Source organism: Maniola jurtina, chromosome 17 (genome assembly GCF_905333055.1).
Source record: "Maniola jurtina chromosome 17, ilManJurt1.1, whole genome shotgun sequence".
NCBI lineage: Eukaryota > Metazoa > Arthropoda > Insecta > Lepidoptera > Nymphalidae > Maniola > Maniola jurtina.
Window position 1 is genome coordinate 3,588,554 of NC_060045.1, and position 22,367 is coordinate 3,610,920.

Consider the following 22,367-nt stretch of genomic DNA (forward strand, 5'->3'; position numbering starts at 1 on the left):
TTAAACATAATCAGTTGGCCGCCGACCGCTCGCCGAGCCGCACTCCTCTTCCCACGCAATTTTCAATTACGACAATACGATAAATTACGCGCCGATGGACAATTTCCGAATTGTGGACTTTAATTCTTTAAGTAAGTATTTATTCACAATTTTAATACTTAGGTAGGTATATGCATTTTGTGAGCCATAAAAATGTAGGATATTAATTATTTTCATATATTTTTGGTTCAATTTTTGCGCAGGTCATCGTGTGTTCTTGCAAAATTATAAAGCTGTCTGTCTATTTATAAACGCCTTCAATTACGCGTTGACCCAGTTCCTAATGCTATTGTAAATAAACAATGATTTGCAATAATGATATTTTGTCTATACTATCTATTGTAAAGAAACTTGTAACATTGTACCTTACGCGCTGTGTAATAAACTACGATCGGCTTTAAATGACCACCTAATCTATTGTGAAGCGACTTCGTATCACATATTTATTGTACCCTTCAGACATTATCTAATTAATCTTGATTAAGGATTTGTTAATACAAATCAACATATACGTTTGAATTATTACAGGCGAGGTGGTCAAAAATTTAATACGAGAAGCGGTGGAAATACGAAAGCGAGCTTACTGTCCGTACTCAAACTTCGCCGTTGGAGCCGCAATATTAACCGAAGAGGACTCCAAAGTGTACACAGGGTTTAACATTGAGAACTCAACATTGTCGCCGAGCATATGCGCCGAAAGAGCGGCCGTACCGAGGGCCGTTTGTGACGGTTATTTAAAATTCAAAATGGTGGCGGTTGCCGCTCACCAACACGACTCGTACACAGCGCCCTGTGGGGTGTGCAGGCAAACTCTAAGCGAATTCCGCGGCTCAGACGGCGACATGGACATATACCTCTGCAAACCAACTATGGATCAGGTTTTGTGCACGAAGCTGTCCCAGTTGCTGCCGCTATCGTTTGTTAGTTATCAAAAAGATAGTGTAATTAATAATTGCAAATAATAATAATTCAGAGATGTCATAATACTGAAGGAGTGTAGGTTACACACATTCTTATTTAAAAATAAAAGTTTGAAAAAAAGAAAAAAAAACCTTCACTCAGATTATATACGTCAAGACTGTTTTTGTTATCATTGTTTATTTATGTTGTTGTGAGAAAAATTAAAAACTAAATTTTTACAAAGGAACTCGTGCCGTTTAATTACTTTATCACCAACGCACCGAGGATTCCTTTAAGGAGCACATAATAAGTATAAGGTCTGGTCGATATTTTTAAGAACACACGTCTTACTTTTTTTTCACTTATTAACTAGATTGTCGTAATTCGGATTAGGAAGGCGCAGGGCCGTATTTGGAGGCGCGCTCTTGGAAAGGCCCATGTCCAGCTGTGGACGCATACAGGCTGATGGATTGGATTGGAGATTGTCGTAAAACTTGCGCCATAAACGATGAGCGAAGTAAGGTTTACAGACTGTATATAAAAAATGTGCGAATAGCCTAGTGTTTAAGAGGTCAGTCGTCCTCCTAGACGGGTCCAGGGTCCGGGGTTCGATCCCGCGCACGACCTCTAACTTTCGGAGTTTATTATAATATGCGCTTTAGACAATTAAGTATCTCTTGCTTTAACGGTGAAGCATAACATTGTGAGGATAGTCTGCTAATCCGCACGTGGCCAGCCTGGTAGACTATGGCCAAACTCTTTTCTTTCTGACAGACCGGTGGCTCAATAGTGAGCCGGCAATGGTAATTACTCGGGGCATTGTATGTTCTAGTAGGTAATATGACATCTCTTTGTAAATAATAATGAATGTAATAATGTGAACAATGGTGGTGAGAGCTAAAGACGTCGAGGACGTGAAAAATAAAGACAGTTCAATAATAACTTTTGTTTATTATGATAAACTTAATACCTTATCATAATTATGTTTTACATCATACATAGCTATATTACAGTTTACACTTTTATACGCACAGTATTTTAATATAAGAGAAATTAAATAAGGGAAGTTACCTACAATAGTTTCATTATAATGAAGTTTACAAATGACTATAAAGTTGAGGGGAGTCCCCGGGTGAGTCTTATTTTATCTTATCAAAAGATGAGGCGAATTGTACTTGACATTTATACAACTTTCCAAGAGTATTGTTTCAATTGCAATAGGCATCTAATTCGGCAGCACCCAACCGCTAAACTAAATTAGAATATCAGCTGATGATAGTGCTGAAGGTACTTTGACTTTACTTAGACAGAGACAGATTTGTACCTCTGAAGTAATTTTCTCTTTCTCGTTTTACCACATTGAGGCATGCAGCTTTAATGCTTGAGTGGAGGAAGCGCTGAGATAACCAACCCTTAGGTATTTAAAGTCGCCCAATCCGCTGGACCGACGACCTTAATAGAATAGTGGGAAGTGGAGTGGGTGGATGAGAAAGGCGAAGGACCGAATGTATGTGAGTGGTGGAAAGGCCTATGTCCAGCAGTGGACGCAGACAGGCTCACTGATTGAGATATAAAGTGGTGTGTGACACAACTTACAAAATAAACGTTTATTCTTACTTTCTTTTATAAACTCTAATACAGTCTGAGCAAAGTCAAAGTACACTATAGATCTAAGCCTAGAGTTAAAACTAGACAGATATGTGTCTTGACATCCTGTCTCGTTATAACACTTAAATCTCACGAAAGGCCAAGTACCTACGCTCTATAAATCTCAACCTATCGTAATGCTATCTCATTTACAATGTTCCGTGCAGAAAAGGATGGTATTATTTTAAAATGAAACGAAACCTATGGACATAAAAATGTACACATATCTTTAGTTCTGCCGTCCGCGTAGTTCGCAGTTTTCTATGCGCTGTATGGCGTGAACAGTCTCAGGAATCGTATACAATATATGAAACTATTCAATAGAATTAGCCAATTGGCAAGCTTTTAGACAATTTTTCGACGTCTATTTTGTAGTGTAAGAATAGGAACTTATTATTTTGTTGTATAAACAATACTGATAGGCAATAATATGATGTTTCGCTGCTATAAGAATATATTTAATTAGACCTGTATTTTCTTGAATTAAATCAGTGCTTATTATGATCCCATAACGTTAGTTTAACACACGTCCTAGGCGAATTTCTAAAATATTACATAGCATATTGACTTTTATCTCCAGCACCTTGCCCAAATGAATAACCCACCGGAATGCGCGAAAATTACCGTAAATTGGTGCTTTAGTGTGGAGATGAAGTCAATATGCTGTGTAATATTATAGGAATTCGCTTCCATTCCCTTTCAATGTAAATTAAGACTAAGGTTACTAAGACTTTAAGACAATGTTAAAACGAAACAGCTTTATTTCGCAGGCATAAATCTGTCTTGTTTTAACTGAAACTTAAGTCTGAGCAAAGTCAAAGTACCTACAGTTCATAGATCTCAGCCTTAGGCAAGGATCCTGGCCTTCACATACAAATCATTTTCATAATAAAAACACACTGAAAAACCGTCACAGTTCACCAAAACGGACACCAACCGATATAACACTGACACAAATTCTCATTGTTCGTCGCGATTTTAATCAACAGATCCACTTGCTTTGGTACACTTACCACCGCTTCTATATGGGGGAAATCCCTTCCTGTCAATTTATCTCTAATACGATTTAGTATTGCAAGCGCTCGCTTGTTCAGATTAGATTCGGGTGGCATTTCTAAGGACTCATATCTTAAGTGATTTCTACTTCTGCTTGGTAGAGAATATGAGGAGTCTATGTCCGATGAGAATGTGGATTCTGTGATAGAATGTTTCTCGTTGTCTATGAGTCTCCAGTTGAGCAGGGGATCGTACACGAATGCTTCTAGTACGGCCATCACACTGTCTCTGTGTTTGTGAAGGACGTGCATTACGGATTCGCACGTGGAACGATATGAGCCTTCTATGCCCGTAACCTGCGAAAAATAGTACTGAGTAAACTATTGTTTGAAAATGTATGCGCTCGGAGCGCAGTAGAGACCAATCCTTGATCCAATGATCGTTTATTGGTTTAGTATGTAGGAATTAGTGCAACTATTTGTGTTTAGGATAAGTTAGTCATAAAACCGCGAACTCGTCAACAAAATAGTCAACAGTTTGGTGAGAAATATTTTGTAAAAAAAAGTGATGATCTAAATAAGTAGCCACGAAAATTTGCTTCGTACAAATTCGAACATTACATAGAGGAGTTAAAATTTAATTTTCTTTGAAACATTTTAGAAATTGACGTCGCTTCAACTCTATCGGAGTGTGCTTAAACTTGAAGGTAACTAAATATCTATCTATCTACTTCCATCAAAGGCTAACTAAAATACTGGGGCATAAAACTAACAAAAAACTGTAGAATCACTAAATAACTATTCAATAATGATTTTTTTTGAAACCTAACTCTAACGAACTAGCAGGATAATATTACCTACTATAGAGTAGAAAATAACAGAGAATTGAAAATATCCAGTTTTAGTCTTACCTCCATAGCGTTGATCAACATCCGAGTTAATCTGAACGGAATCTTCTCTGGAAACCGTTCTCTACTCTGTGTGACTTCAAAGCAATCCCCGAAGTCGATATGCAGCACTTTCCCTGTTACTCTATGCAGCATGATGTTCGAGGGATGCCGGTCGCCCAGCCCCAGGATGTAGCCCACCATGCTCATGACTGCGAGAGAACGGGTGTAGTTCGTGCGACGCTCGAACCAAGCTTCCGCTGAAGGACTCTTTAGCCACAGCAGTCTGGATAGGTCATTCCCTGGCGTTTGGGATAGAGTGTATTCGAAAACTTCTACCTGAAATTGTATTACTTATGCTTTAATATGATCTACCGTTTTTTTTTTTTTTGCTTTTGTTTATGTAATCAATCTGACATCAAATCAATCTGTAAATTTGGTTAGTTTAAACGTGTCATGTATGTAATAGCTACATTGAAAACATCTAGATTCTCTTGATTTGGCCAGGCCAAAGTTTCAGATTTTAGTGAGAGCGAGTATTTTACTACAGAACATTTTGAAGTAGAGTTTGTTTCTACAAAAGTAAAAATGAACATAGGAAGGAAAAATAACAGTAGCATAACTACTATGGTAGTATAAAACTTGAAATAGCGAGATTCGAAATCGCATCCTGCCGCATGCATTAGCTCATATTGTAAATAAAAATGGTACAAAATATTTCTAGTTCGTTTCTAGGTGCAAAATTAAAGAAATTCTAGGTGCAAAATTGAAGAAAATTTTAAGATCTCTAAATTCTCAATGTCATTAAAAGCATACCTTATGTTTCAGCATCAATTTCTGATAATCCGACGCCATCCGCAACATAATCTGCTGCTCAGTGTTCAAAGCCATCTTATTTGACTTCTTGTCTCTGTAGTCGCTTATTAGGTTGTACAGTGTGTCACACTGGGGCACCCAACCGATCAGGCCAGAGTTGGGAGACAGCGGGACGACCGCATACCGCTGTATGGCTAGATCGTGTCTGTATGTGTTCGTGTCTGCCTGCAGTAACGTGTTGACGAGCCCAAACAGTTGCATCACTCGTTCATCCTGACGTAAGTCTTCGTGGCCCTTGAGGAGGAACATGTACTGCTTTCCGTCCGAGCCTTGTATTGTGAGACGACGTGGGCGTTGTTTGGATTTGATAACCTGTTGGCAATATTAAGTTGAGTTCTTATTTATTCTGCGGCAATAAAAAAGTAAACCAAAAAAGAAGTGGAGTAGAGTAGAATCAATTCTCCGCTACTCCAAATAAATTTATGGCGCATCTGAAGGTTAAATCACTAGCACTTGATCAAGAAGTCTACGTTTCGCTGATTCCCTGATACCTCAAGGTGATGTTGCGGTACCTGCAAGAGAGTACATCTTGGCGTATGAAGTGAAGTCAAGCTTTCCCCTCCTCCCTATTGCCTATGTCACGTCAACATCTGCGGACAGGTTCCACGACTTTCTTATGTGTAAAAATAAAGTAAAAGCACCAAATACCGACATTATATAAACGCCACGTTGTTACGTCGCATCGCCGACTGCTTTCCTGGTACTTACCCTCAAGTGGCTAGGTATTTATATGTGCGATGCGGAACGTTCGTCGGGCACATAGAAGCTGGGCACAGTCAGCAACACGCAGTTGCCGGTTCCGTACTGCAGCTCCAGCGACTGGCAGGTCCTGCGCACGCTGCTCTCCTGGTACTTACCCGCAAGTGACTATTTATGTGCGCGATGCGGATAACGCGTTCGTCGGGTACATAGGAGCCGGGCACGGCCAGCTCCAGGTCGCGGCACGCGTGCAGTCGCCGGCTCACGTACTGCAGCTCCAGCGATGTGTGCGAGCGGAACTGCGCGCCAATACGTCGCACCACGTGACAGTATAGGTCCCAAGCCTCGTTCAGGTACCGGTCCTCGTTGGTCTCCTGGTAGCGGGCGAACAACTCTATTAGGCACGTCTTAGGAGCTACTAACATTTCACCAGCACAGCGCACAGATCATGAGACTATATATGTAATTTCGTCACGGCCACAGATAACGAACCACATTTTTCACATCCATCGCTCAAACTTGAGCGCGTCACTGACACGTTTCCAGCGCCACAATTCACAGCTACGCGGCTCTATGTTGCGTATGAGAAATGCTCTATACATAATGTAACAACTTCAAATCTGGTAAAGTCATTGTTGGCGCGATGAACTCAAATTGTATAAATTTTTTACTTTTATCGGTTATAGATTTATCTACGCCAGAAAAATTAAATGGTTTTTATCGAACGCAGGGTGTGATATTGTATTGAATCTACAACTTTTATTACCTTACAGATTCTTTAACACAAATTATTTTACCTTGTACATTTCACACCAGCGTTGTGCTTCCTGCAAATCTCTGCCATACATTTGCAGAAACGAAACTTCCTTTAACGTCTCGGGTGGTTGATCGAGCATCGCGTGCATTTTATCAAGAGTCCTAAACATGCCCCTGTAGTCTTTTTCGCTAAAATATAATCTGAAATAGGCAATTCACAATACAGGCACATATGTTACGAAATTATAACCGAAAAGCTTTTAAAAGTTTTTAGTTATCACCTTGAGGCATCTTCTAGCGCAGTGTAGACTTGGTCGTGCCACAACATGGCAATTTTGATCAATTCCTCTGATATGATTTCAGCTTCGTTGACGAGTTTTTGTGAATGAGTACACATGGTCCTCAAAATATAATTTGCAGCATTCTTTCGCGTAACAAAAGACGACTTCGTGGCAACAGTCAAAGGATAGACCAAAGCCTGCGGGTGTAGCTTGCCAATATCAATGAGCAAAATATGGACCAATTTAGCCACAAGGCTCCTCGGTGAATCTATCCTAGCTATGAGTTGCGGTATCACTTGCAACCATATTTTGACATCGATTTGTCTGATACCTTCGAACAAAGCGTCGTATACGGCAGGATGATGTCCGTGGTCGAACCACAAAGTGAGAAGTCTTAGCGTGTCCTGCAAAGAACTTCCGTTTGAAAGACTGATGGACTTAAAGAATCCTTTAATAGCAGGTATAGTATACGTGTTGATGAATTCCGCCCTTGACACCTTCTTCTCGCTGGAACCGCCGGCTAAACTACTCTCCGACATATTGTCTTGTTGCTTATAGAACAGGACAGTCTCAAAATTCATACACGCCCAAGCGTGACAAGCTTTGTACCACTCTGGGGCAAGATTTATCGCCGCATCATAGTTTCTCAAGATTTCCGGTATTGACAATTCATTAATTTCTTGAAGAGACTCGCTCCAGGAACCCAACTTCAAGTGACATCGTGCTAGCAAGCGACAGTGGTCTTCACTTTCTGGTTCGGAGGTGTCCACGAATCTTTGCAAAACATCGTAGGCATATCGTTTATTTCCCGCGTCCCACAAATTTTTGCTATAGGATAAAACGATTCGTGGATCTTGGTTCCGCAAAAGCACGTCAGAATTAGACATCGGATCGCAACCTAAAACCGTGAGAACTACTTTGTGTGCCTGGTTAACGGCACCTGTTTTTCTGCACAAGGACGCAAACTTTAACCAAGTTTGAAAGTCTTCCCGAGGTGTCATAACCAAGGTCCGAATTTGAAGCATTCTTCGCCAGTCTTCGACTAAACGCTGCCCGCCTTGCAACCTCGTCCACCACGTTCTATGAATGATACCTCTTCTCTCTTCGACGAGCTTGTAAGTAACAACTTCCTCCAATTCTGTCAACAACTGAGCATTCACCAAAGCCCCGTACGCCCTCTGATAACTTTCCCCGACTACGGCTGACAACTCTGCATCTAATAAGCTTCTTGCAGTATCGACGTAATGTCTCGACTCCGACCAATGCCCTTCATGAATCGACAAAATGGCTCTATAAAATGCTCCATCTTGAGTATCATCTGGAATACAGTCCACGTATTTTTTCATAGAATCCCACTCTTGCAAACCCCAAGACGCCGCGGCAGCAATTTTCGCAGATTTCTTTTTTAAATCTTCGTTCATAGAATCCCAATCTTCTGCAGTTATGGTATAGAGCTTCCGCCATTCTCCCAAAGCTTCTAGACATCTCATCATTCCCAACTTTGACTCACAATCTTGAGGCTCTTCTTCCAACTTTTTGTTGTAAAGTTCCAATGCCTGATCCCAGTTATGCAGTTTCTCGTACCATCGCACGTGAACATTGAGAGAACAGTCACCATTCTTTTTCTGGGATATCACTTTTTCAATTAACCCATTAGCGGATTCTTTTTGTTGTAATTTGTTGTTTATATGTATAAGCGCCTCGACCACTTGAGTCGTAGGATTTCTTCGATATTCTTCTTCCTGCGAAAATGGATTAAAACCAAACTATAAGTTAAGATTCATTTTGATAAAAAATAGCCTAAAATGATTAATAAAATACCTTGTAATAAAGTGCTTTTGCGTAAGCCCGACAAGTTATAGCGGTATCACCAAGAAGTTTAATGGATATGGGTAGCGCGCCTTTTTCGCAATGTTCCAGGAATTCCGCCAGGTTGAGGACAACTAAGGCAAGTTCCGGAGCATCGGGAACTCTGAGCACTCGCTCCAATGACGTCACAAGTTCATTGCGAGACTGTTCGCCCAACTCCGTCCAACACGACATAAAGGCCGCATTGAATAAGTCACTTGCTAGTTGTGGATAGTTTTGGGCTAGACTCGAACAAGCTCTGAAAGAAAATATGTTATATGATAATGGTGCAGATTCTGAGTGCAACTAAATTTTAGAGTATTAGCATCTTTTTCTTACCAATGTAATAAGAAAAGGACAAACTATCAAACCTCGTGACTTTAATTTAGGTGCCAATCTGGAGCAGTGTTTGTAGAGTAGCACTAAAATATAGAGTACCTACCTATTTAGTTTAAAATTCATTTTCCGTCCTTTTTAGCAACATTAAAAACAGATACAAAATCTAAATTTAGTTTAGAGAAAACAACAGAATCGACACCATCATCGCATTCCTTGTTTAATAGAGAATTTAGCAGAGAAAATAAATAAACTTTTTGGTCAATCTTATATTTATTTTATTACCTTATTGCAGGGCTATTAGACTCAGTCAGGAATCCAACGCTTAACTGACGCAGCCATTCTAACCAGTCTTCTTTTGATACAACATTGTGCACCATCCAACATTTTCGGAGTTTTTCAACATTGAGTGCCAACTTCTGGATTGTTTGAGGATCGTTGTTGACCACCTTATAAACAATTCTCGATCAATATTAATGCAAAATTTATTAAACAGCTAATATAGGTACTTGAAGTGAAGAGTGAATTGGTATCTTCTAGGAAAGGGCGCTCCATCTTAGGCTGCATCACTATATCACATAGTCTATTAAAAAAACACAATACTTACATTCTTCTTTAGATTTCGTATTCGTAATCTTGTTTCGTCCAGATAGTCATCGTCTGAGGCTAAAGTGGAAATGACCTGTAGTCTGGTCACTAGCACTATATAATTTGGACATTGTATTTTATGTTTGACCAATATTCTGTCGATTGAAGCTATGTAGTCGATGTACTCGCGTCCCAATTGGACGATTAGAGCACATAGCGTGTTCATAGCCGTTTGTTGCAGAGATGGACTGTTTTCCAAGACCTTGGCTAATGCTTGGATTATCATCGCCGAATATGGCTTAAAATATAAATACATGGCCAAATGTTCAATGGTTTCCATCGCCAATTTGGATATTGAAGCCGGTATATTCCTTCCGTCAAAGAGCCCAGTTATAGCGGGTACTACCGATAATAAAACATCATCCAAATTGTTTTCGAATTTCTGAATAGCAAGTAGTAACTTCTCGGTTAAAATTTTATCCTTGCTTTTATCGTTTTTTAAGACCCTCAAAATATTTGGTAGTATTTTGCGTAGGTATATTTTAAATTCAGTACCAATAGCTACTGTTATGTGTTCGACTAGTAATATGAGTGTGGGTTGCAATGGACTGTCTGGAGTCCAGTATTCCCTGATGAGATCAAATATATCCTCTAAATACGCCCTGATGTGGATTTTAACAACAGAAATAAGCAATGCTAACTGAGTGAACAAGAATTCTCTAAAATTCTGATTGTCTGTCGATCGGATTACGTATAAAAGACTCGGAGTAACACGGGAGATATACGGCACGCATTTAATACCCAGAGTTTGGAAGATATAGGTGACGGAATGAACTACACTGGTATGGTGTTGAGCAAGTAGAGGATCGCGAAGTATACGCATCAACGAAGTTACTGCGATTGCTGGGTAGAACTCATCCAGGACTAACGGCGACATGCTCACAAGCATTTCACTTATATTAGTATCGAAAGTATCATTCGCCGACGTGTCAGGCACAGGAATCAAGGTAGAGATAGTTTGAAAATCAATCAAACCTTGGTTAACTCTGTGTTTATAAGGATCTAGGGCACCCAAGAGACCCAAAACGCGAATAGTTTCCCTTCTATCTACAGGATGTTGTTCAGTCTTTAAGAAATTCAGTAGCATATCCATTAGATTGGGATATTCCATATATGGCGTCACTACATAACCAATCGCCCCGATGATTTGACCAAAGGACCATAAAGCCACACTTTTCTTTTCAGGTTGATTGGGATCTGACAGTATTTCTATCTGGATCGACATAAGTTCTGGCAACCATTGGATCAGAGCATTGCCTCCGCCGTGTATCTCCGCCAGATCTCCTATAGACTTCAAAATTATAGATATCATAGTTGAATTTGTTTCATCCTCTTTCAACTTAGGTATGAGCACTTTCAAAATCGTATCTACAAACTGTTGCGTCAGCCGCGGGGCGTGCGATATGATGTTGTTCACCATCCTGAGAGACTGCTCCTTATTGCGAGCTGATTCTGAATACTGCAACTCCATTAAAATCTGTACGAACAGTTGCCGCAGAATTGGCGTAGTGTAACTCGGATTTATATTGCTCAACCTCCCCGTGACACATAGAGCCAATTCACTCACGTCGGTATTTGAATCATTGATGGCAACAAACAGGCAACTCAAATGTTCCTCAACAGCTAAATACTTGTCAAAAATTGGGTTCGTAAAAATTTCGAGAACCTTGTACCGTATTTCTTGATCGAAATCAGATCGACCGATGGATAAAAGTTTGCCAAGAGATTCGTCAATCAAAGAATTCAAAGTTCGTGAATTAGTGGCTGAACATCGTTCAATGGCTTTGATTAGCAATTTGGCTACAGTTTTTACTGCCTCTAGTCTCACATCCTGCTGCTCATACTGTAGGTAATGATCAGTACATCTTCTTATAAACGACATCAGAGTATTGTTCCACTCAAAGTCAAATGTACCTAAAGTATGTAATGCTAAGACTAATTTTACAGCATCATGTGGTTCTACTAACAAAGCTTTTGATAGTGCATGTACAGAAGGTGATTCTACACTGCTGGAGATATAAGGCTTCTTCCTCAATATTAGAGACAGGATATTGAGCAATCTATCTGTAATTTCTTTTTTCAATGATGGAACTTTTTGACTCAGCTCCTTAAAACACGTTGTCAACTGTGAACTCAGTCCAGTTGCACACATAGGGTCAAGAAGCTCTTTTATTTCATTTGCAACATTTTCTTTCATTGCAATACCTAGTAAAGTAACACAATGAAACAAAGGTGTATCTATTCCAACTTTTTTTCTTGGTACATCTTTGAGTGGAAAAGTTTGTTTTATGATTTCTATAATTCTAGGCAGGTACTGTTTAATATCATCTTCGACTGCTATGCAAATAAGACCTAATGTTGTGAAAGCCATAGCTTTCTCTTTTTCTCTGCCTCTCAAAAAAGTAATCAAATGATTGATGGTAGATTTAAGATGTTTTTTAGCAAATGCTTCTCTGTTGAACGCTGCTAATCTTGGTATCACTAGAAGAAGCATCTGATGAACACTGTGAGACCTTGATATCTGCTGTGCCATGACATCTGAAAGTATAAGAAACAATCATACAATTTAATATACAGAGTTATGGAAGATCTTTTCACTTAACACTAATAAATAATTGGTTATCACACTGTTGAACATCATTTTAATCAGTAGTTCCTAAAGCTGGAGAAGGACTTGTCCATTTACCATTCCAGGCGATCTCGATATGGCAACACAGACTAACTTGTAGCATGTGTTTGTAATGTATCATCATTGGAGTTCTTGACTCTAAGTGTGCTCCATTGAGATGGCTTGCGCCTACAATTTGCTCTCGCGATGACGCGACCTATACTGACTTGCAATGTAACACTCAAATGGAATTCGCGAAAAAACCGACAGGTGAGTGGAGCACGCGGTGCTCGCCGCAAATGATACGTTACAAACTAACATTAAAAGTCAGTCTTTGGTTTGAGTTATAACTCGATACATTGCACCAATATGTTACAAGTCAATCTCCAGTTTTAGAGTAGTAAAACGTTGAGCAAATAGTAAGCTACCCACTAAGCTATCATAGAAAGAAAATTAACTTACCCACAGATATTTTATCATACTTTTCCATTAATAACTTCTTGCATATTGACGATTCCAAAATAATATGTTGGTTTTTATCATCATATTGGTATGACAATGAGCCATACAGTTTTGGGTTAAATGAAGACATTTCATCAGAAATTTCCTGTTCTGAATCAAGCTTCTGCATGAGACCAGTGTATTTCTTCTCCCAATTGGAATTAGAACAACGGAACAGTTCGTTTAAAATTAATAATCCCCCGTGAACATGCTCATCTCTGCTCATAAATCTTTCTCTCATTGGGTCTGAGAAAGAAGACATGGATTCCTCATAGCATTGAATGTACCAGTGAGCCTTGTTGCTCTGTTCTGGTATTTCCCTCTGAGACGTCACTACAAAAGCAGCTCTGATAGCTTTGGCTGCAGCTTCTCTAATCTGCTCTTTAGGATCTCGCATTGCTGTCATGATATAGTTAAAAAAGCTATTGATATGCTGAAAAAAGAATGATGGCATAGCAATAGCTAGTTCTCTTAAAATGAGACAAGCCGATAGTCTTTTCCCCTCATTTCTTTCCCCAGTTAGCCATTCAAAGGCTCTTTTTATCTCCATTTCTACATATTCCCCACGTTTTATACCCAGTGATGTTGCTATTCTACCCATCGTTTTTGCCGCCAGTTCTAAAATATTTATATCATTTGATGGGAATATGTTTCTCAAGTAATGAGCATAGCGAGTTATTCTTGTCTTATTTGCTTCTGAGTCACTGCTTATGAGGCAAACTGGAAAAAAATATTAGTATTAAATAATAATTAATTACTATATTTTAATATACTTATTTTCTGGATAAAATTGATTTACATTATCGATTTTTATTGTGTACTAATTTTATTCTCAGGTGTAAGTTATCATCTTGAAGTGAGACAAGGACACACTGAATTATGAATATTAGGTACTAGGTACTTAAAAAAATAGCTTCTAGCATAGCTGTATCTAGCTGGCAAAAGGTTTCTCATGAGATTCATTATTGTTTTAGTAATTTGATGAGAGGTTTTTTTTTATTATTATAAGATTTATTACCAATAGTCAAAATTCCCGCTTTTTTGTCGTTGATATCGTAGCTTGAAGTCATTATATGAATTTGTTGACTGAATTCATCCAGGACTTGAGTTAAAGCATCCTGAGACATCTCTCGCAGGTCGAGCTTAGCGAAGTTCTGGAGCTCCCGAATAGCTTTATGTCGGGTTTCTGTGTGACGAGATTTTAAGCCCACAATCAAATCAGATACTAATTGACTATTCGTCATCTTGTTTTTTGTTTTAAGATCCACAAAATAAACAGAAATGTGGAAATACTACTAGACTAATTTAGCCACAGTACACTTTAAACATTTTTATCGTTTTCGACATAGTTTATATAATATATTGCGCACTTATATTGCCCATAAATTAGTAATTATTTCACAAATATTACTATTTTAGTTATAATCAAAATGTAAACAAATTACAAATTGAAAACATGCGGCCATCATTGAAAATGAGTAAAGTGTCAAATGTTATTGGTCTGTGGTGTCAAGTGCACAAGTGTCAACAGCAAACTTGTAGGTATCTACTCTGTGGTTACATGAGTAGTTGTGTTGGTTGTGTTCCATTTGTGTTAAAACCATAAATGAGCTGAATGAATGAATGGAATAATTATGCAATTGCTTCATGCTTGTGGCAAACAAACAACAAATGGCAAGCATTGCAAGCATCGGCAAACACCACAGATGGCTTCCCTGCCAATCAGAAAATCTCCAAAGCACTGGCAAGATGCACTAAAACACGTTCACACGCTTGCCAATGCATGTAGTCTGCCACGAGCGTGGAGGGCGTCCATATAATTTGACTAAATAAAATAACTTGGACCTTAATATTTTCAGGAAAAAATTTAAAAATAAAAACAAATTAAATTAAAATAAATCTTTACTTAATGTATCCTTGAAATAAGACTATTATACAATTTGAAATAATTATACATCTTTTTTATGGCAACATTCAGTACAATAGTTCTATCGTCTATCGTGTTATCCAACATCCTTGTACTAAATACAAAAGTCACAGATAATAAATAACATAAGTCTTTGTGTAAGTGGGGACTTGGGGAGGATGACGCGTGTATTTTCAATACTTTCTCGTCATCTATCTACAAGTAAACGTCAAATAGCCATGGCCAATCGTCTCAGCGGTCTCAGCTGAGCCAAAGGTGACTGACTGGTTGACGTTGGGGTTTGCGCTACAATACTGTCTTATTCAATCAGAAAATCTAAATTCTTTCTTGTAGTGATATTACCAGTTATTTGATACAAAGTCTACAAAACGACCTATAATGAGTGAACTCAGTCAAGAAGAGGTGAGTCGTATTTTGTAAACGGCCCTTGGCATAGTGCGTATGGCCAATCTAATTTCGTAACAAAACAAAGCGTTAGTGTCGTGGTGTTTAGCGTTGGTGTGAGTGTAAATTTCTACACGTGCTCGGTTCCCGACGATCAATTTTGCTTCGTTGCAGATACGAAGACGGAGATTGGCTCGGTTGGCAGCTCTGGGAGGTACTGGTCCGTCACCAGCTCCCCCTAGTCCCCCCATCACGCCTGGCGCTTCCATGCCAGCCGACGTGCTGAGTCCCGCGCCTGCCACTGTCGTATCGCCCGCGCCTCGCAGTTCCAATGAAAACTCCGAGAGCACAGACAAAGAACAGAGCTTTGCAGAGAACAAAAGTGAAGTGCCAGATCAGACGAAAATCCCACCAGATGGGTTAATCGTTACGGAGAAGGCGGAGAGTAATTTACTGGATGAAATGCCTGATACCAAAATGACAGATTTGTCCCAAACGAGACAATACAATAGTTTTGATTCCATGGGTGACGATACTTTGTTGAGCTGTGGATCGGTGCGAGGCCTGCCTCAGTCCACTGTGAGCAGTTCTGAGGGTGCATCTAATAGAGAAGACAGCACATCTCGGTCTAACTCGCCTGCACAGTTCGCTGAGCCTCCACCTGTGAAGCCACGGACAAGCACCGCCTCACCTAGTTGCTCGCGAAGATCTCTCTCTATGGAAGTAGATGATGTATCAGAAAGAAACTCTCAGTCTGAACCACCACAGGAAGCTATGGAGGTGAGTACTCAGATTAAATGATATTTAGTGCATAGTTTGACTTTCAATTTGGTTTCTTAAAAAAAGCCCTAACAATATTTTACAAATGAGTCATAATGCAATTTTTATAGTGTGTGATTAGTAACTTTTTATTTAAATAATCTCTTACAAAGTGCTTTGGATTACTTCTCTTTTGGAATGCACTTCTTGCTAAGATAAGGTGTAGAATTTTTATCATTGGGGTTAATATCAGACTTAAATTCCATTATTTGATAGATTTTTGAATATTTGAATCTCCTTTCAAAAAATGTACAAAATTAGATTAAAGATTTAAAATTCATAGTAATATTAAAATACATAACTATTAAATTTCATAGTCTATTGTGCAAGTTTAGGAAGCAGCGTAATATTGCATTTGGTCTTCTTATTAATAACATACAACACACAATGACACATATTACTATGTTGAATTAATTGTGCTTCTGAATTTGATGATGTCACAATGTGTGTGAGAGGAAGATGGATACAAGAGACATATAGAGAAAGCAAGAGGTACACATTGCACTGGGGTGTACAGTTAATTCAGCCGTATTATAGTAACTACAAGCTATTGTTATTCTTGTCCTGATTGACTTGGCTATTATTGGTATTTATGTTTGTAGAAACCAGTGTTTATCATTAATTGTTAATTACCTGACTTATGCATACATTTATCAGAGTAAATGCGCTCTGATTTTATTCATTATGTAGCTACATTAAAATACTGTTTCATACAGTAGCAGTTAGTATGATTGTGTAATTTTTATTACAATATTTTGCATTCAATATTACTTAATTAGTCAAGAGTGTTATAATGGTTTCTATTTTTTGTTTTTGTCATAGCTATATTTCCTACTTATTTATTTTATACTTACTTACTTTTTTTAATCAAATTTATTTAAAAGGGTTTCAAAACAATGTGGTTTTACAAAGTGATCATGTCAGCCCTGTAGAATTAAACCGTATACAAAATCAACTTAAAAATATTTTAATTTCTACGCTTTAGCCCTTTTAATACTAATTTTTATAGCATTCTTGCCTTCTCGGATGCCGGCAAGGCTGTTCCATATTCTGATTCCAAAATCAGACCGTTTAGCTTCATTCTGGACACATTCAGCCATTATGTGCACTATATCGCACTCTGCACAGTTAAAAGATGGGGCCTTACCCATCCACACTGCGAAACTGTTTAGCACAATATGTCTAGAATACAAAAGTTTTACTTTAACTTGTGGATCAATTGTCTTCCTAAGAATACATATAAATAACTATCTAATAGGTACTAGTAATATAATCTATATCTACCAATTTGCACTTGGCTAGCATACTACTATGGCCAAGCCATTCTCATTCTGAGACATTCGCAGACCTATGCTCAACAGTGACTAAGCGATGGGTTGTTCGTGATGATGAGAGCTTGGGCACAAACTTTATAGGTCTTATGAAAATATTGCAATATTAATTTTCAACCTGACCCAAAAAGAGGGGTGTTATAAGTTTGACGTGTGTATCTGTCTGTGGCATCGTAGCTCCTAAACTGAGGAACCGATTTTAATTTAGTTTTTTTTGTTGTTTGAAAGGTGGCTTGATCGAAAGTGTTCTTAGCTATAAAGCTGTAGCTTGAAAGTTATCAGCTCTTTTCTAGTTACTGTAACCTTCACTTGTCGGGGGTGTTATAAATTTTTAATTTACACTTGTATATGAATCAAGTATTTTGAATTTTTGTTTAAGTTTGTATATTTCTAAATTATTAAGATAAAGATAAATATTTTCCTATAAATTTTGTGCATAGGACTTGTTCTGCTTTATATTAAAGTAAAGTCAGTTGTGTGTGTATGTGTCATGCTTATATTTTACATTGCATGACCATTCTGCTAAGGTTTCCTTTTTAAATCATCTTTTACTTTGTTCTTTCCAGGCTTGTTATTCAGACATACTGTAATATTAATACTTTATAGATTATGTATGCAGTTAAATTGATATTGATTATATTGACCTCAAATATTGTTGTATTTGTGACTATATCTATTACAAATTCTCATACAATAATGATTTCATTCAATCGTTGCTGTATGATATGTTTTAAAATGAACAGTATAAACTTGCAATTCTACAAAACAGAGTATATTTTAGGTTGAAGACAATGACTCAACACAATCACCTGCTCGTAAAATACAAAGGTCTCGCACAGTAAGTGGCACAGAACTTACGGAGGAACAACTTAGGCATATTGTTGGGAAAATACTCCAAGTATCATGGTCCGAGGACAGTGCAGGTGAGACCTAGGAATATTTACATACTTTTATGTAAGTCACAATATGTTTACCATTCATGATTTTCAATGGTCTGCATGTATTTAAATAATGTTTATAATGTGAAAACAAAGTTATTATGTAACAGCACAAATCAAAATTGGTTTATAGATGCCAGCGGCAGAGATAAGGAGAGAGAAATGCTGACACTTGTTCTCTTTATAGAATTGTATGGTTATAATAGGTGTGGTCTGTGAGGTACTTGCTTTACATCACCTGTGTATTCTTGTAACTAACTGCATAGCCATGACTGACTGTCAATTAAAATTCTAAAACATTATCTACTGCTGGGGTCTAATTATGTGTAATCACTAATCAGGTAGATATCACTACCCATAATATAAATGCGAAAGTTTGCTTGCTTGTCGGTTTGTCTGTCAATCACGCTGCAACGGAGCCACGGATCAGCATGGTTTTTTGTAGTTAAAGACCTGGAGAGTATCATAGGATACTTTTATTCTGGAAAATCAAAAAGTTCCCACGGGACCTAAACAATCTAAATCCACGCAGAGTTGCGGGCATCAGTATTCTATAACTATGGGCAATCTTTGATCAGATTTGGGCTCACTTAAGCAAATAATCTTTCTAAGGAATATATTAAATAAATGAAAAAATAGGTTTGGTTCTTTGGGATCTATGACGCTACATAATGAAGATCGTTTAATACTTTTTCCATTACAGGTGGAATCTTTGTGCCGTCAGTGGCGGCATCGTTGCTGGACAATCCAAAACTAAGTTTAGAGGAACTAGCATCAGAGGCTGTAATGGATGTCATTACTCAAATTGTAGATGGCTCAGATCCTCTCAATCAAAAACTGATTGCAGTGTCTGAGACGACCAAAAGACTAAGTGAAGACTGTGGTGATGATATTTTGACGACTGGACACCTCGGTTCCGAAAGTGACCCAGACAAAGCGGACTGTCCCACCCCATCACTGCCTATTCCAAAAACGATTCCCTCACAGGGCCTAGCTGTTAGTTACTTACTTAAGTTCTACAACAACATAAACCTTTATGAGAGAGAACATTCAAAGAAAAGTTCGGAACCACCCCTGAGTGATTTGCTACAGAGTTTAAGGACTTTACTTGTAAATAATTTAGTGTTAGTGCTTAGAGGCATGTTTGAACTGGAAAAGTGTAGGAAATCGCCACTGTTACCATATATCCTGATCGGGAACACGCCGATTGGTCTCATTCCTGAAGTCGTCTTGGCTACATATTTGGATCAAGAAGCCTTCGACGATGTGAGTAATATAAATTATGTTATTTGTTTGTGACAGAACTTATTTAGCAACTTCTATATTCTGTGGTTATTTATAATCTTTCTACTCAAACATTATCATCCTGTTGCTTTGCATATTTTTCTAGTATAAAAAAAAAAAAATCCTAAACATTGCTAGTATTAGTTTTCAAATTCAGCCTTTGAATTATAAATCAACAAAGGCAACTTAAACAAGCAAAAGACAACTGTCAGTAGAAAACACATTTATGGTTTGCAGGGAAAATACTTTGCATAGGCATTGATGTATTTCTTCATTAAATAACAAAGGCTTAGTCCTACATGGTCCATTGATACCCATCTTTATTTGTTCCAAAATATCATTATATTGGGCACAGGTATTCATCCCCCTACTAATGGGGATTCGCGAAGAAATGCGTCGTTGCGTGTCCCAACTCGTGGGACGAGGCCACGGTGCGGCGTTGCGCGCTCTACGCTCTCTATGCGAGCTGAGAGCGGGGCCGAGACTCTCCGCTAGACCGGTGTGCGCTCTGATCGCCCGCCTGCCGAGCCTCTGCCCGCCTGCGTTAACCACTGCGCCTGGACGAGAGATCGCGAGAGTCAGCTTTCTCGGACCTTTCTTCGCCGTGAGTTATTCCTACTTTAATATCTAGGTAAGCGTATTTCGGCTCGTCAATTTAATCACAGCAATGGTGCGAGCTGACCGCTCTTACAAGATAAGAGCTGGGCCGAGACATTTCGCAAAACCAGTGTTCTGATGTCCAAGCCTATCTCTTGGCACTTCTTTGCCGTGTTTGGCCGCCGAATCAGGTACGTACGCTACGTTTTTTTTTTGCGAACTACGAGCAAGGCCTTATATTATAACCAAGAAGTGCTGAATAAATTATATCCAAATATATATAAAGAAACTTACATAAAAGTCTTTAGTATGTACCTACTCAAATCCTCAGTCACCACTCAGAAGATTTGTGACAGAAAAAAAAACAATGGAAGGGCCACATCATCATTTATTTCCAGCAACTTCTAATTCTAAAAGCACGATGCGAACTTACGTAGTGAAAACCTTACATTTGTCCTCCAGATATCCCTGTTCGCGGAAGAGAACCCCCGCTTTGCGGAGCGTATGTTCGCAACCGGCACCGACCAGAGCCTAGTATTCGCTCTGCAGCGAGAGGTGGAAGCCAGCCGCAACACGCTCCACAACATCTGCCACAACATACTCCTGTGTCCAGATGCCAGGGAACCCTTCCTCAACTACTTCGCAAACTTGCTGCAACGGAACGAAAGACGCGCACAACTGCAGACGGACGAAAGATCTCTTGCTGGTAAGTTTAAGCAACTAAAAAAAAACAAAAATTGGGTCCAGGTTAGATTACTATGTAAACATATTACTTCATCTGAGGGGTATCCTCGACTAGTGAATTAATGCTACAATGTTGTTAAAGACTGACTTGATTTAACTCGAATGATTTGAGAATTGATTTTGCTATATAGCCCTTTGTGAACCTTGGGTTGGTCTACTAAATGTTTCCACCAGTTTCTTTTATATATTCTGACCGCTAAGACAGGGCACACTTTATACAGTCTATTCACTTAGCCTTGGGTCTGCCATGATTTTGACTACTCTCTGGCTTACAGACCAATTTATTTATCACTAGATTCACATCAACGCACCATGTAAAAACTAGAGATCGCAAACAGTTTAAAAAAAACTACGTTGCGTTTGTAAATTGTTTCGCGCGCAACTGTTGACAAAAAAGATAGCCAAGTTATTTCTGCCGCGTTGATATAACCAACTCACGGCGCATTTACAAAGGGAAATAACATGCGACGTTTAATAATAACACAACAATGTGATAAAGCAAAAAGTAACACACAAAATGTCCCTTTTGTATCTTAAGCTTAGTATATCCACTAGAACTTGAAGTACGATCCGTTTCATTCGCTCCGCGTCGTGAGTAGTGGCCCTATAGATAAGGACCCCGGACGGGATCGAAACTAGTCGAGTAGGTATACTTTGACTAATCACCGAGTCTAGCCGTAAGATATTTATATTTATAGGTAGCTACGGGTCGAAATAGCACAGCCCACTGGAGACGCCTTAACCTCCCTCAGCCTAAAGCATGCCGTTACATACGACATATTATTAAATAGAAGTTTGTAACAAAGACTTATAAATGGAATTACGCTAATAATGACCAAATAAAATAAAACTTATGTGAACCACTATAGCATGGTTTCTACCACTAACTAAAACCATTCAGCAGCGGTTCACGTAACAGTCGGTATCATGCTCACGACTTTTGGCGCTGACCCATACCCGGCGCTCCAGGGATGCGCATTTTTTCCCCAACTGCGGCAAAGGAAGGGTTATGATTTTAGCAGTCTATGTATATGTATGTATGTTTGTATCCAGATTCTGTGTGTTCCACTGTAGCGCCTAAACTGCTGGGCCGATTTTAATGTATGAACCATGAGGTGTCAATCGATTTGTCGTAAAGGGTGACATAGGCTACATTTTATATGAAAAAATTGTAAGTCAAAAGTTTATAACACCCCCCGACAAGTGAAGGTTACAGTAACTAGAAAAGAGCTGATAATTTTTAAACGGCTGAACCGATTTTCTTGGATTATAGCTTAGAACCCTCTCGATCAAGCCACCAAGGTCGAGCTAAGATTTCTGAT

The 22,367-nt window shown here is 38.7% G+C and overlaps 3 protein-coding genes across 5 annotated transcripts in view; 2 read left to right on the forward strand and 1 right to left on the reverse strand.

Moving 5' to 3' along the window:
- The window catches only part of LOC123873834 (serine/threonine-protein kinase Tor-like), a 28,723-nt gene extending 14,214 nt beyond the window's left edge, over positions 1-14,509 (reverse strand). The window contains exons 1-11 of one of the 2 annotated variants that reach the window (XR_006797781.1): positions 14,040-14,509; positions 12,983-13,741; positions 9,872-12,450; positions 9,550-9,713; positions 8,902-9,187; positions 7,081-8,822; positions 6,841-7,000; positions 6,202-6,417; positions 5,285-5,656; positions 4,493-4,807; positions 2,808-3,938 (exon numbers count right to left, since the gene is read on the reverse strand). Coding sequence is in view for 1 of the 2 variants with exons in the window: in XM_045918903.1 (XP_045774859.1) it covers positions 3,504-3,938; positions 4,493-4,807; positions 5,285-5,656; positions 6,202-6,417; positions 6,841-7,000; positions 7,081-8,822; positions 8,902-9,187; positions 9,550-9,713; positions 9,872-12,450; positions 12,983-13,741; positions 14,040-14,265 (7,254 nt within the window). In the remaining variant the exon portion in view is untranslated. Of the gene's footprint in view, positions 1-1,870; positions 3,939-4,492; positions 4,808-5,284; positions 5,657-6,201; positions 6,418-6,840; positions 7,001-7,080; positions 8,823-8,901; positions 9,188-9,549; positions 9,714-9,871; positions 12,451-12,982; positions 13,742-14,039 lie in introns of those variants that run through there. The other variant, XM_045918903.1, reaches the window with a different exon arrangement.
- LOC123873872 (cytidine deaminase-like) lies at positions 1-20,414 on the forward strand. Of its 2 annotated transcripts, XM_045918972.1 has the most exons (4): positions 1-131; positions 568-1,035; positions 11,894-11,898; positions 20,399-20,414. In XM_045918972.1, exons 1-2 carry the CDS (start codon positions 95-97, stop codon positions 999-1,001), a joined length of 471 nt encoding a protein of 156 aa, XP_045774928.1. In that variant the 5' UTR covers positions 1-94; the 3' UTR covers positions 1,002-1,035; positions 11,894-11,898; positions 20,399-20,414. The 2 variants fall into 2 exon arrangements, with proteins under 2 accessions (XP_045774928.1, XP_045774927.1); XM_045918971.1 differs by lacking the exons at positions 11,894-11,898; positions 20,399-20,414 and adding an exon at positions 1,237-2,006 and having other exon boundaries at positions 568-1,031.
- The window catches only part of LOC123873838 (ubiquitin conjugation factor E4 B), a 20,570-nt gene continuing 13,288 nt past the window's right edge, over positions 15,086-22,367 (forward strand). Inside the window, exons 1-6 of the mRNA XM_045918911.1 lie at positions 15,086-15,350; positions 15,507-16,112; positions 18,264-18,405; positions 19,124-19,686; positions 20,060-20,308; positions 20,764-21,007. Of these exons, the coding sequence (XP_045774867.1) occupies positions 15,327-15,350; positions 15,507-16,112; positions 18,264-18,405; positions 19,124-19,686; positions 20,060-20,308; positions 20,764-21,007 (1,828 nt within the window). The 5' untranslated portion in view covers positions 15,086-15,326. The remainder of the gene's footprint in view (positions 15,351-15,506; positions 16,113-18,263; positions 18,406-19,123; positions 19,687-20,059; positions 20,309-20,763; positions 21,008-22,367) is intronic.

Excerpts from the sequence above, each read along its gene's own strand:
- LOC123873872 (XM_045918972.1), top strand. The coding sequence starts at position 95 with ATGGACAATTTCCGAATTGTGGACTTTAATTCTTTAA. Across the intron at positions 132-567 it reads TGTGGACTTTAATTCTTTAA|GCGAGGTGGTCAAAAATTTA; the intron begins GTAAGTATTTAT and ends GAATTATTACAG.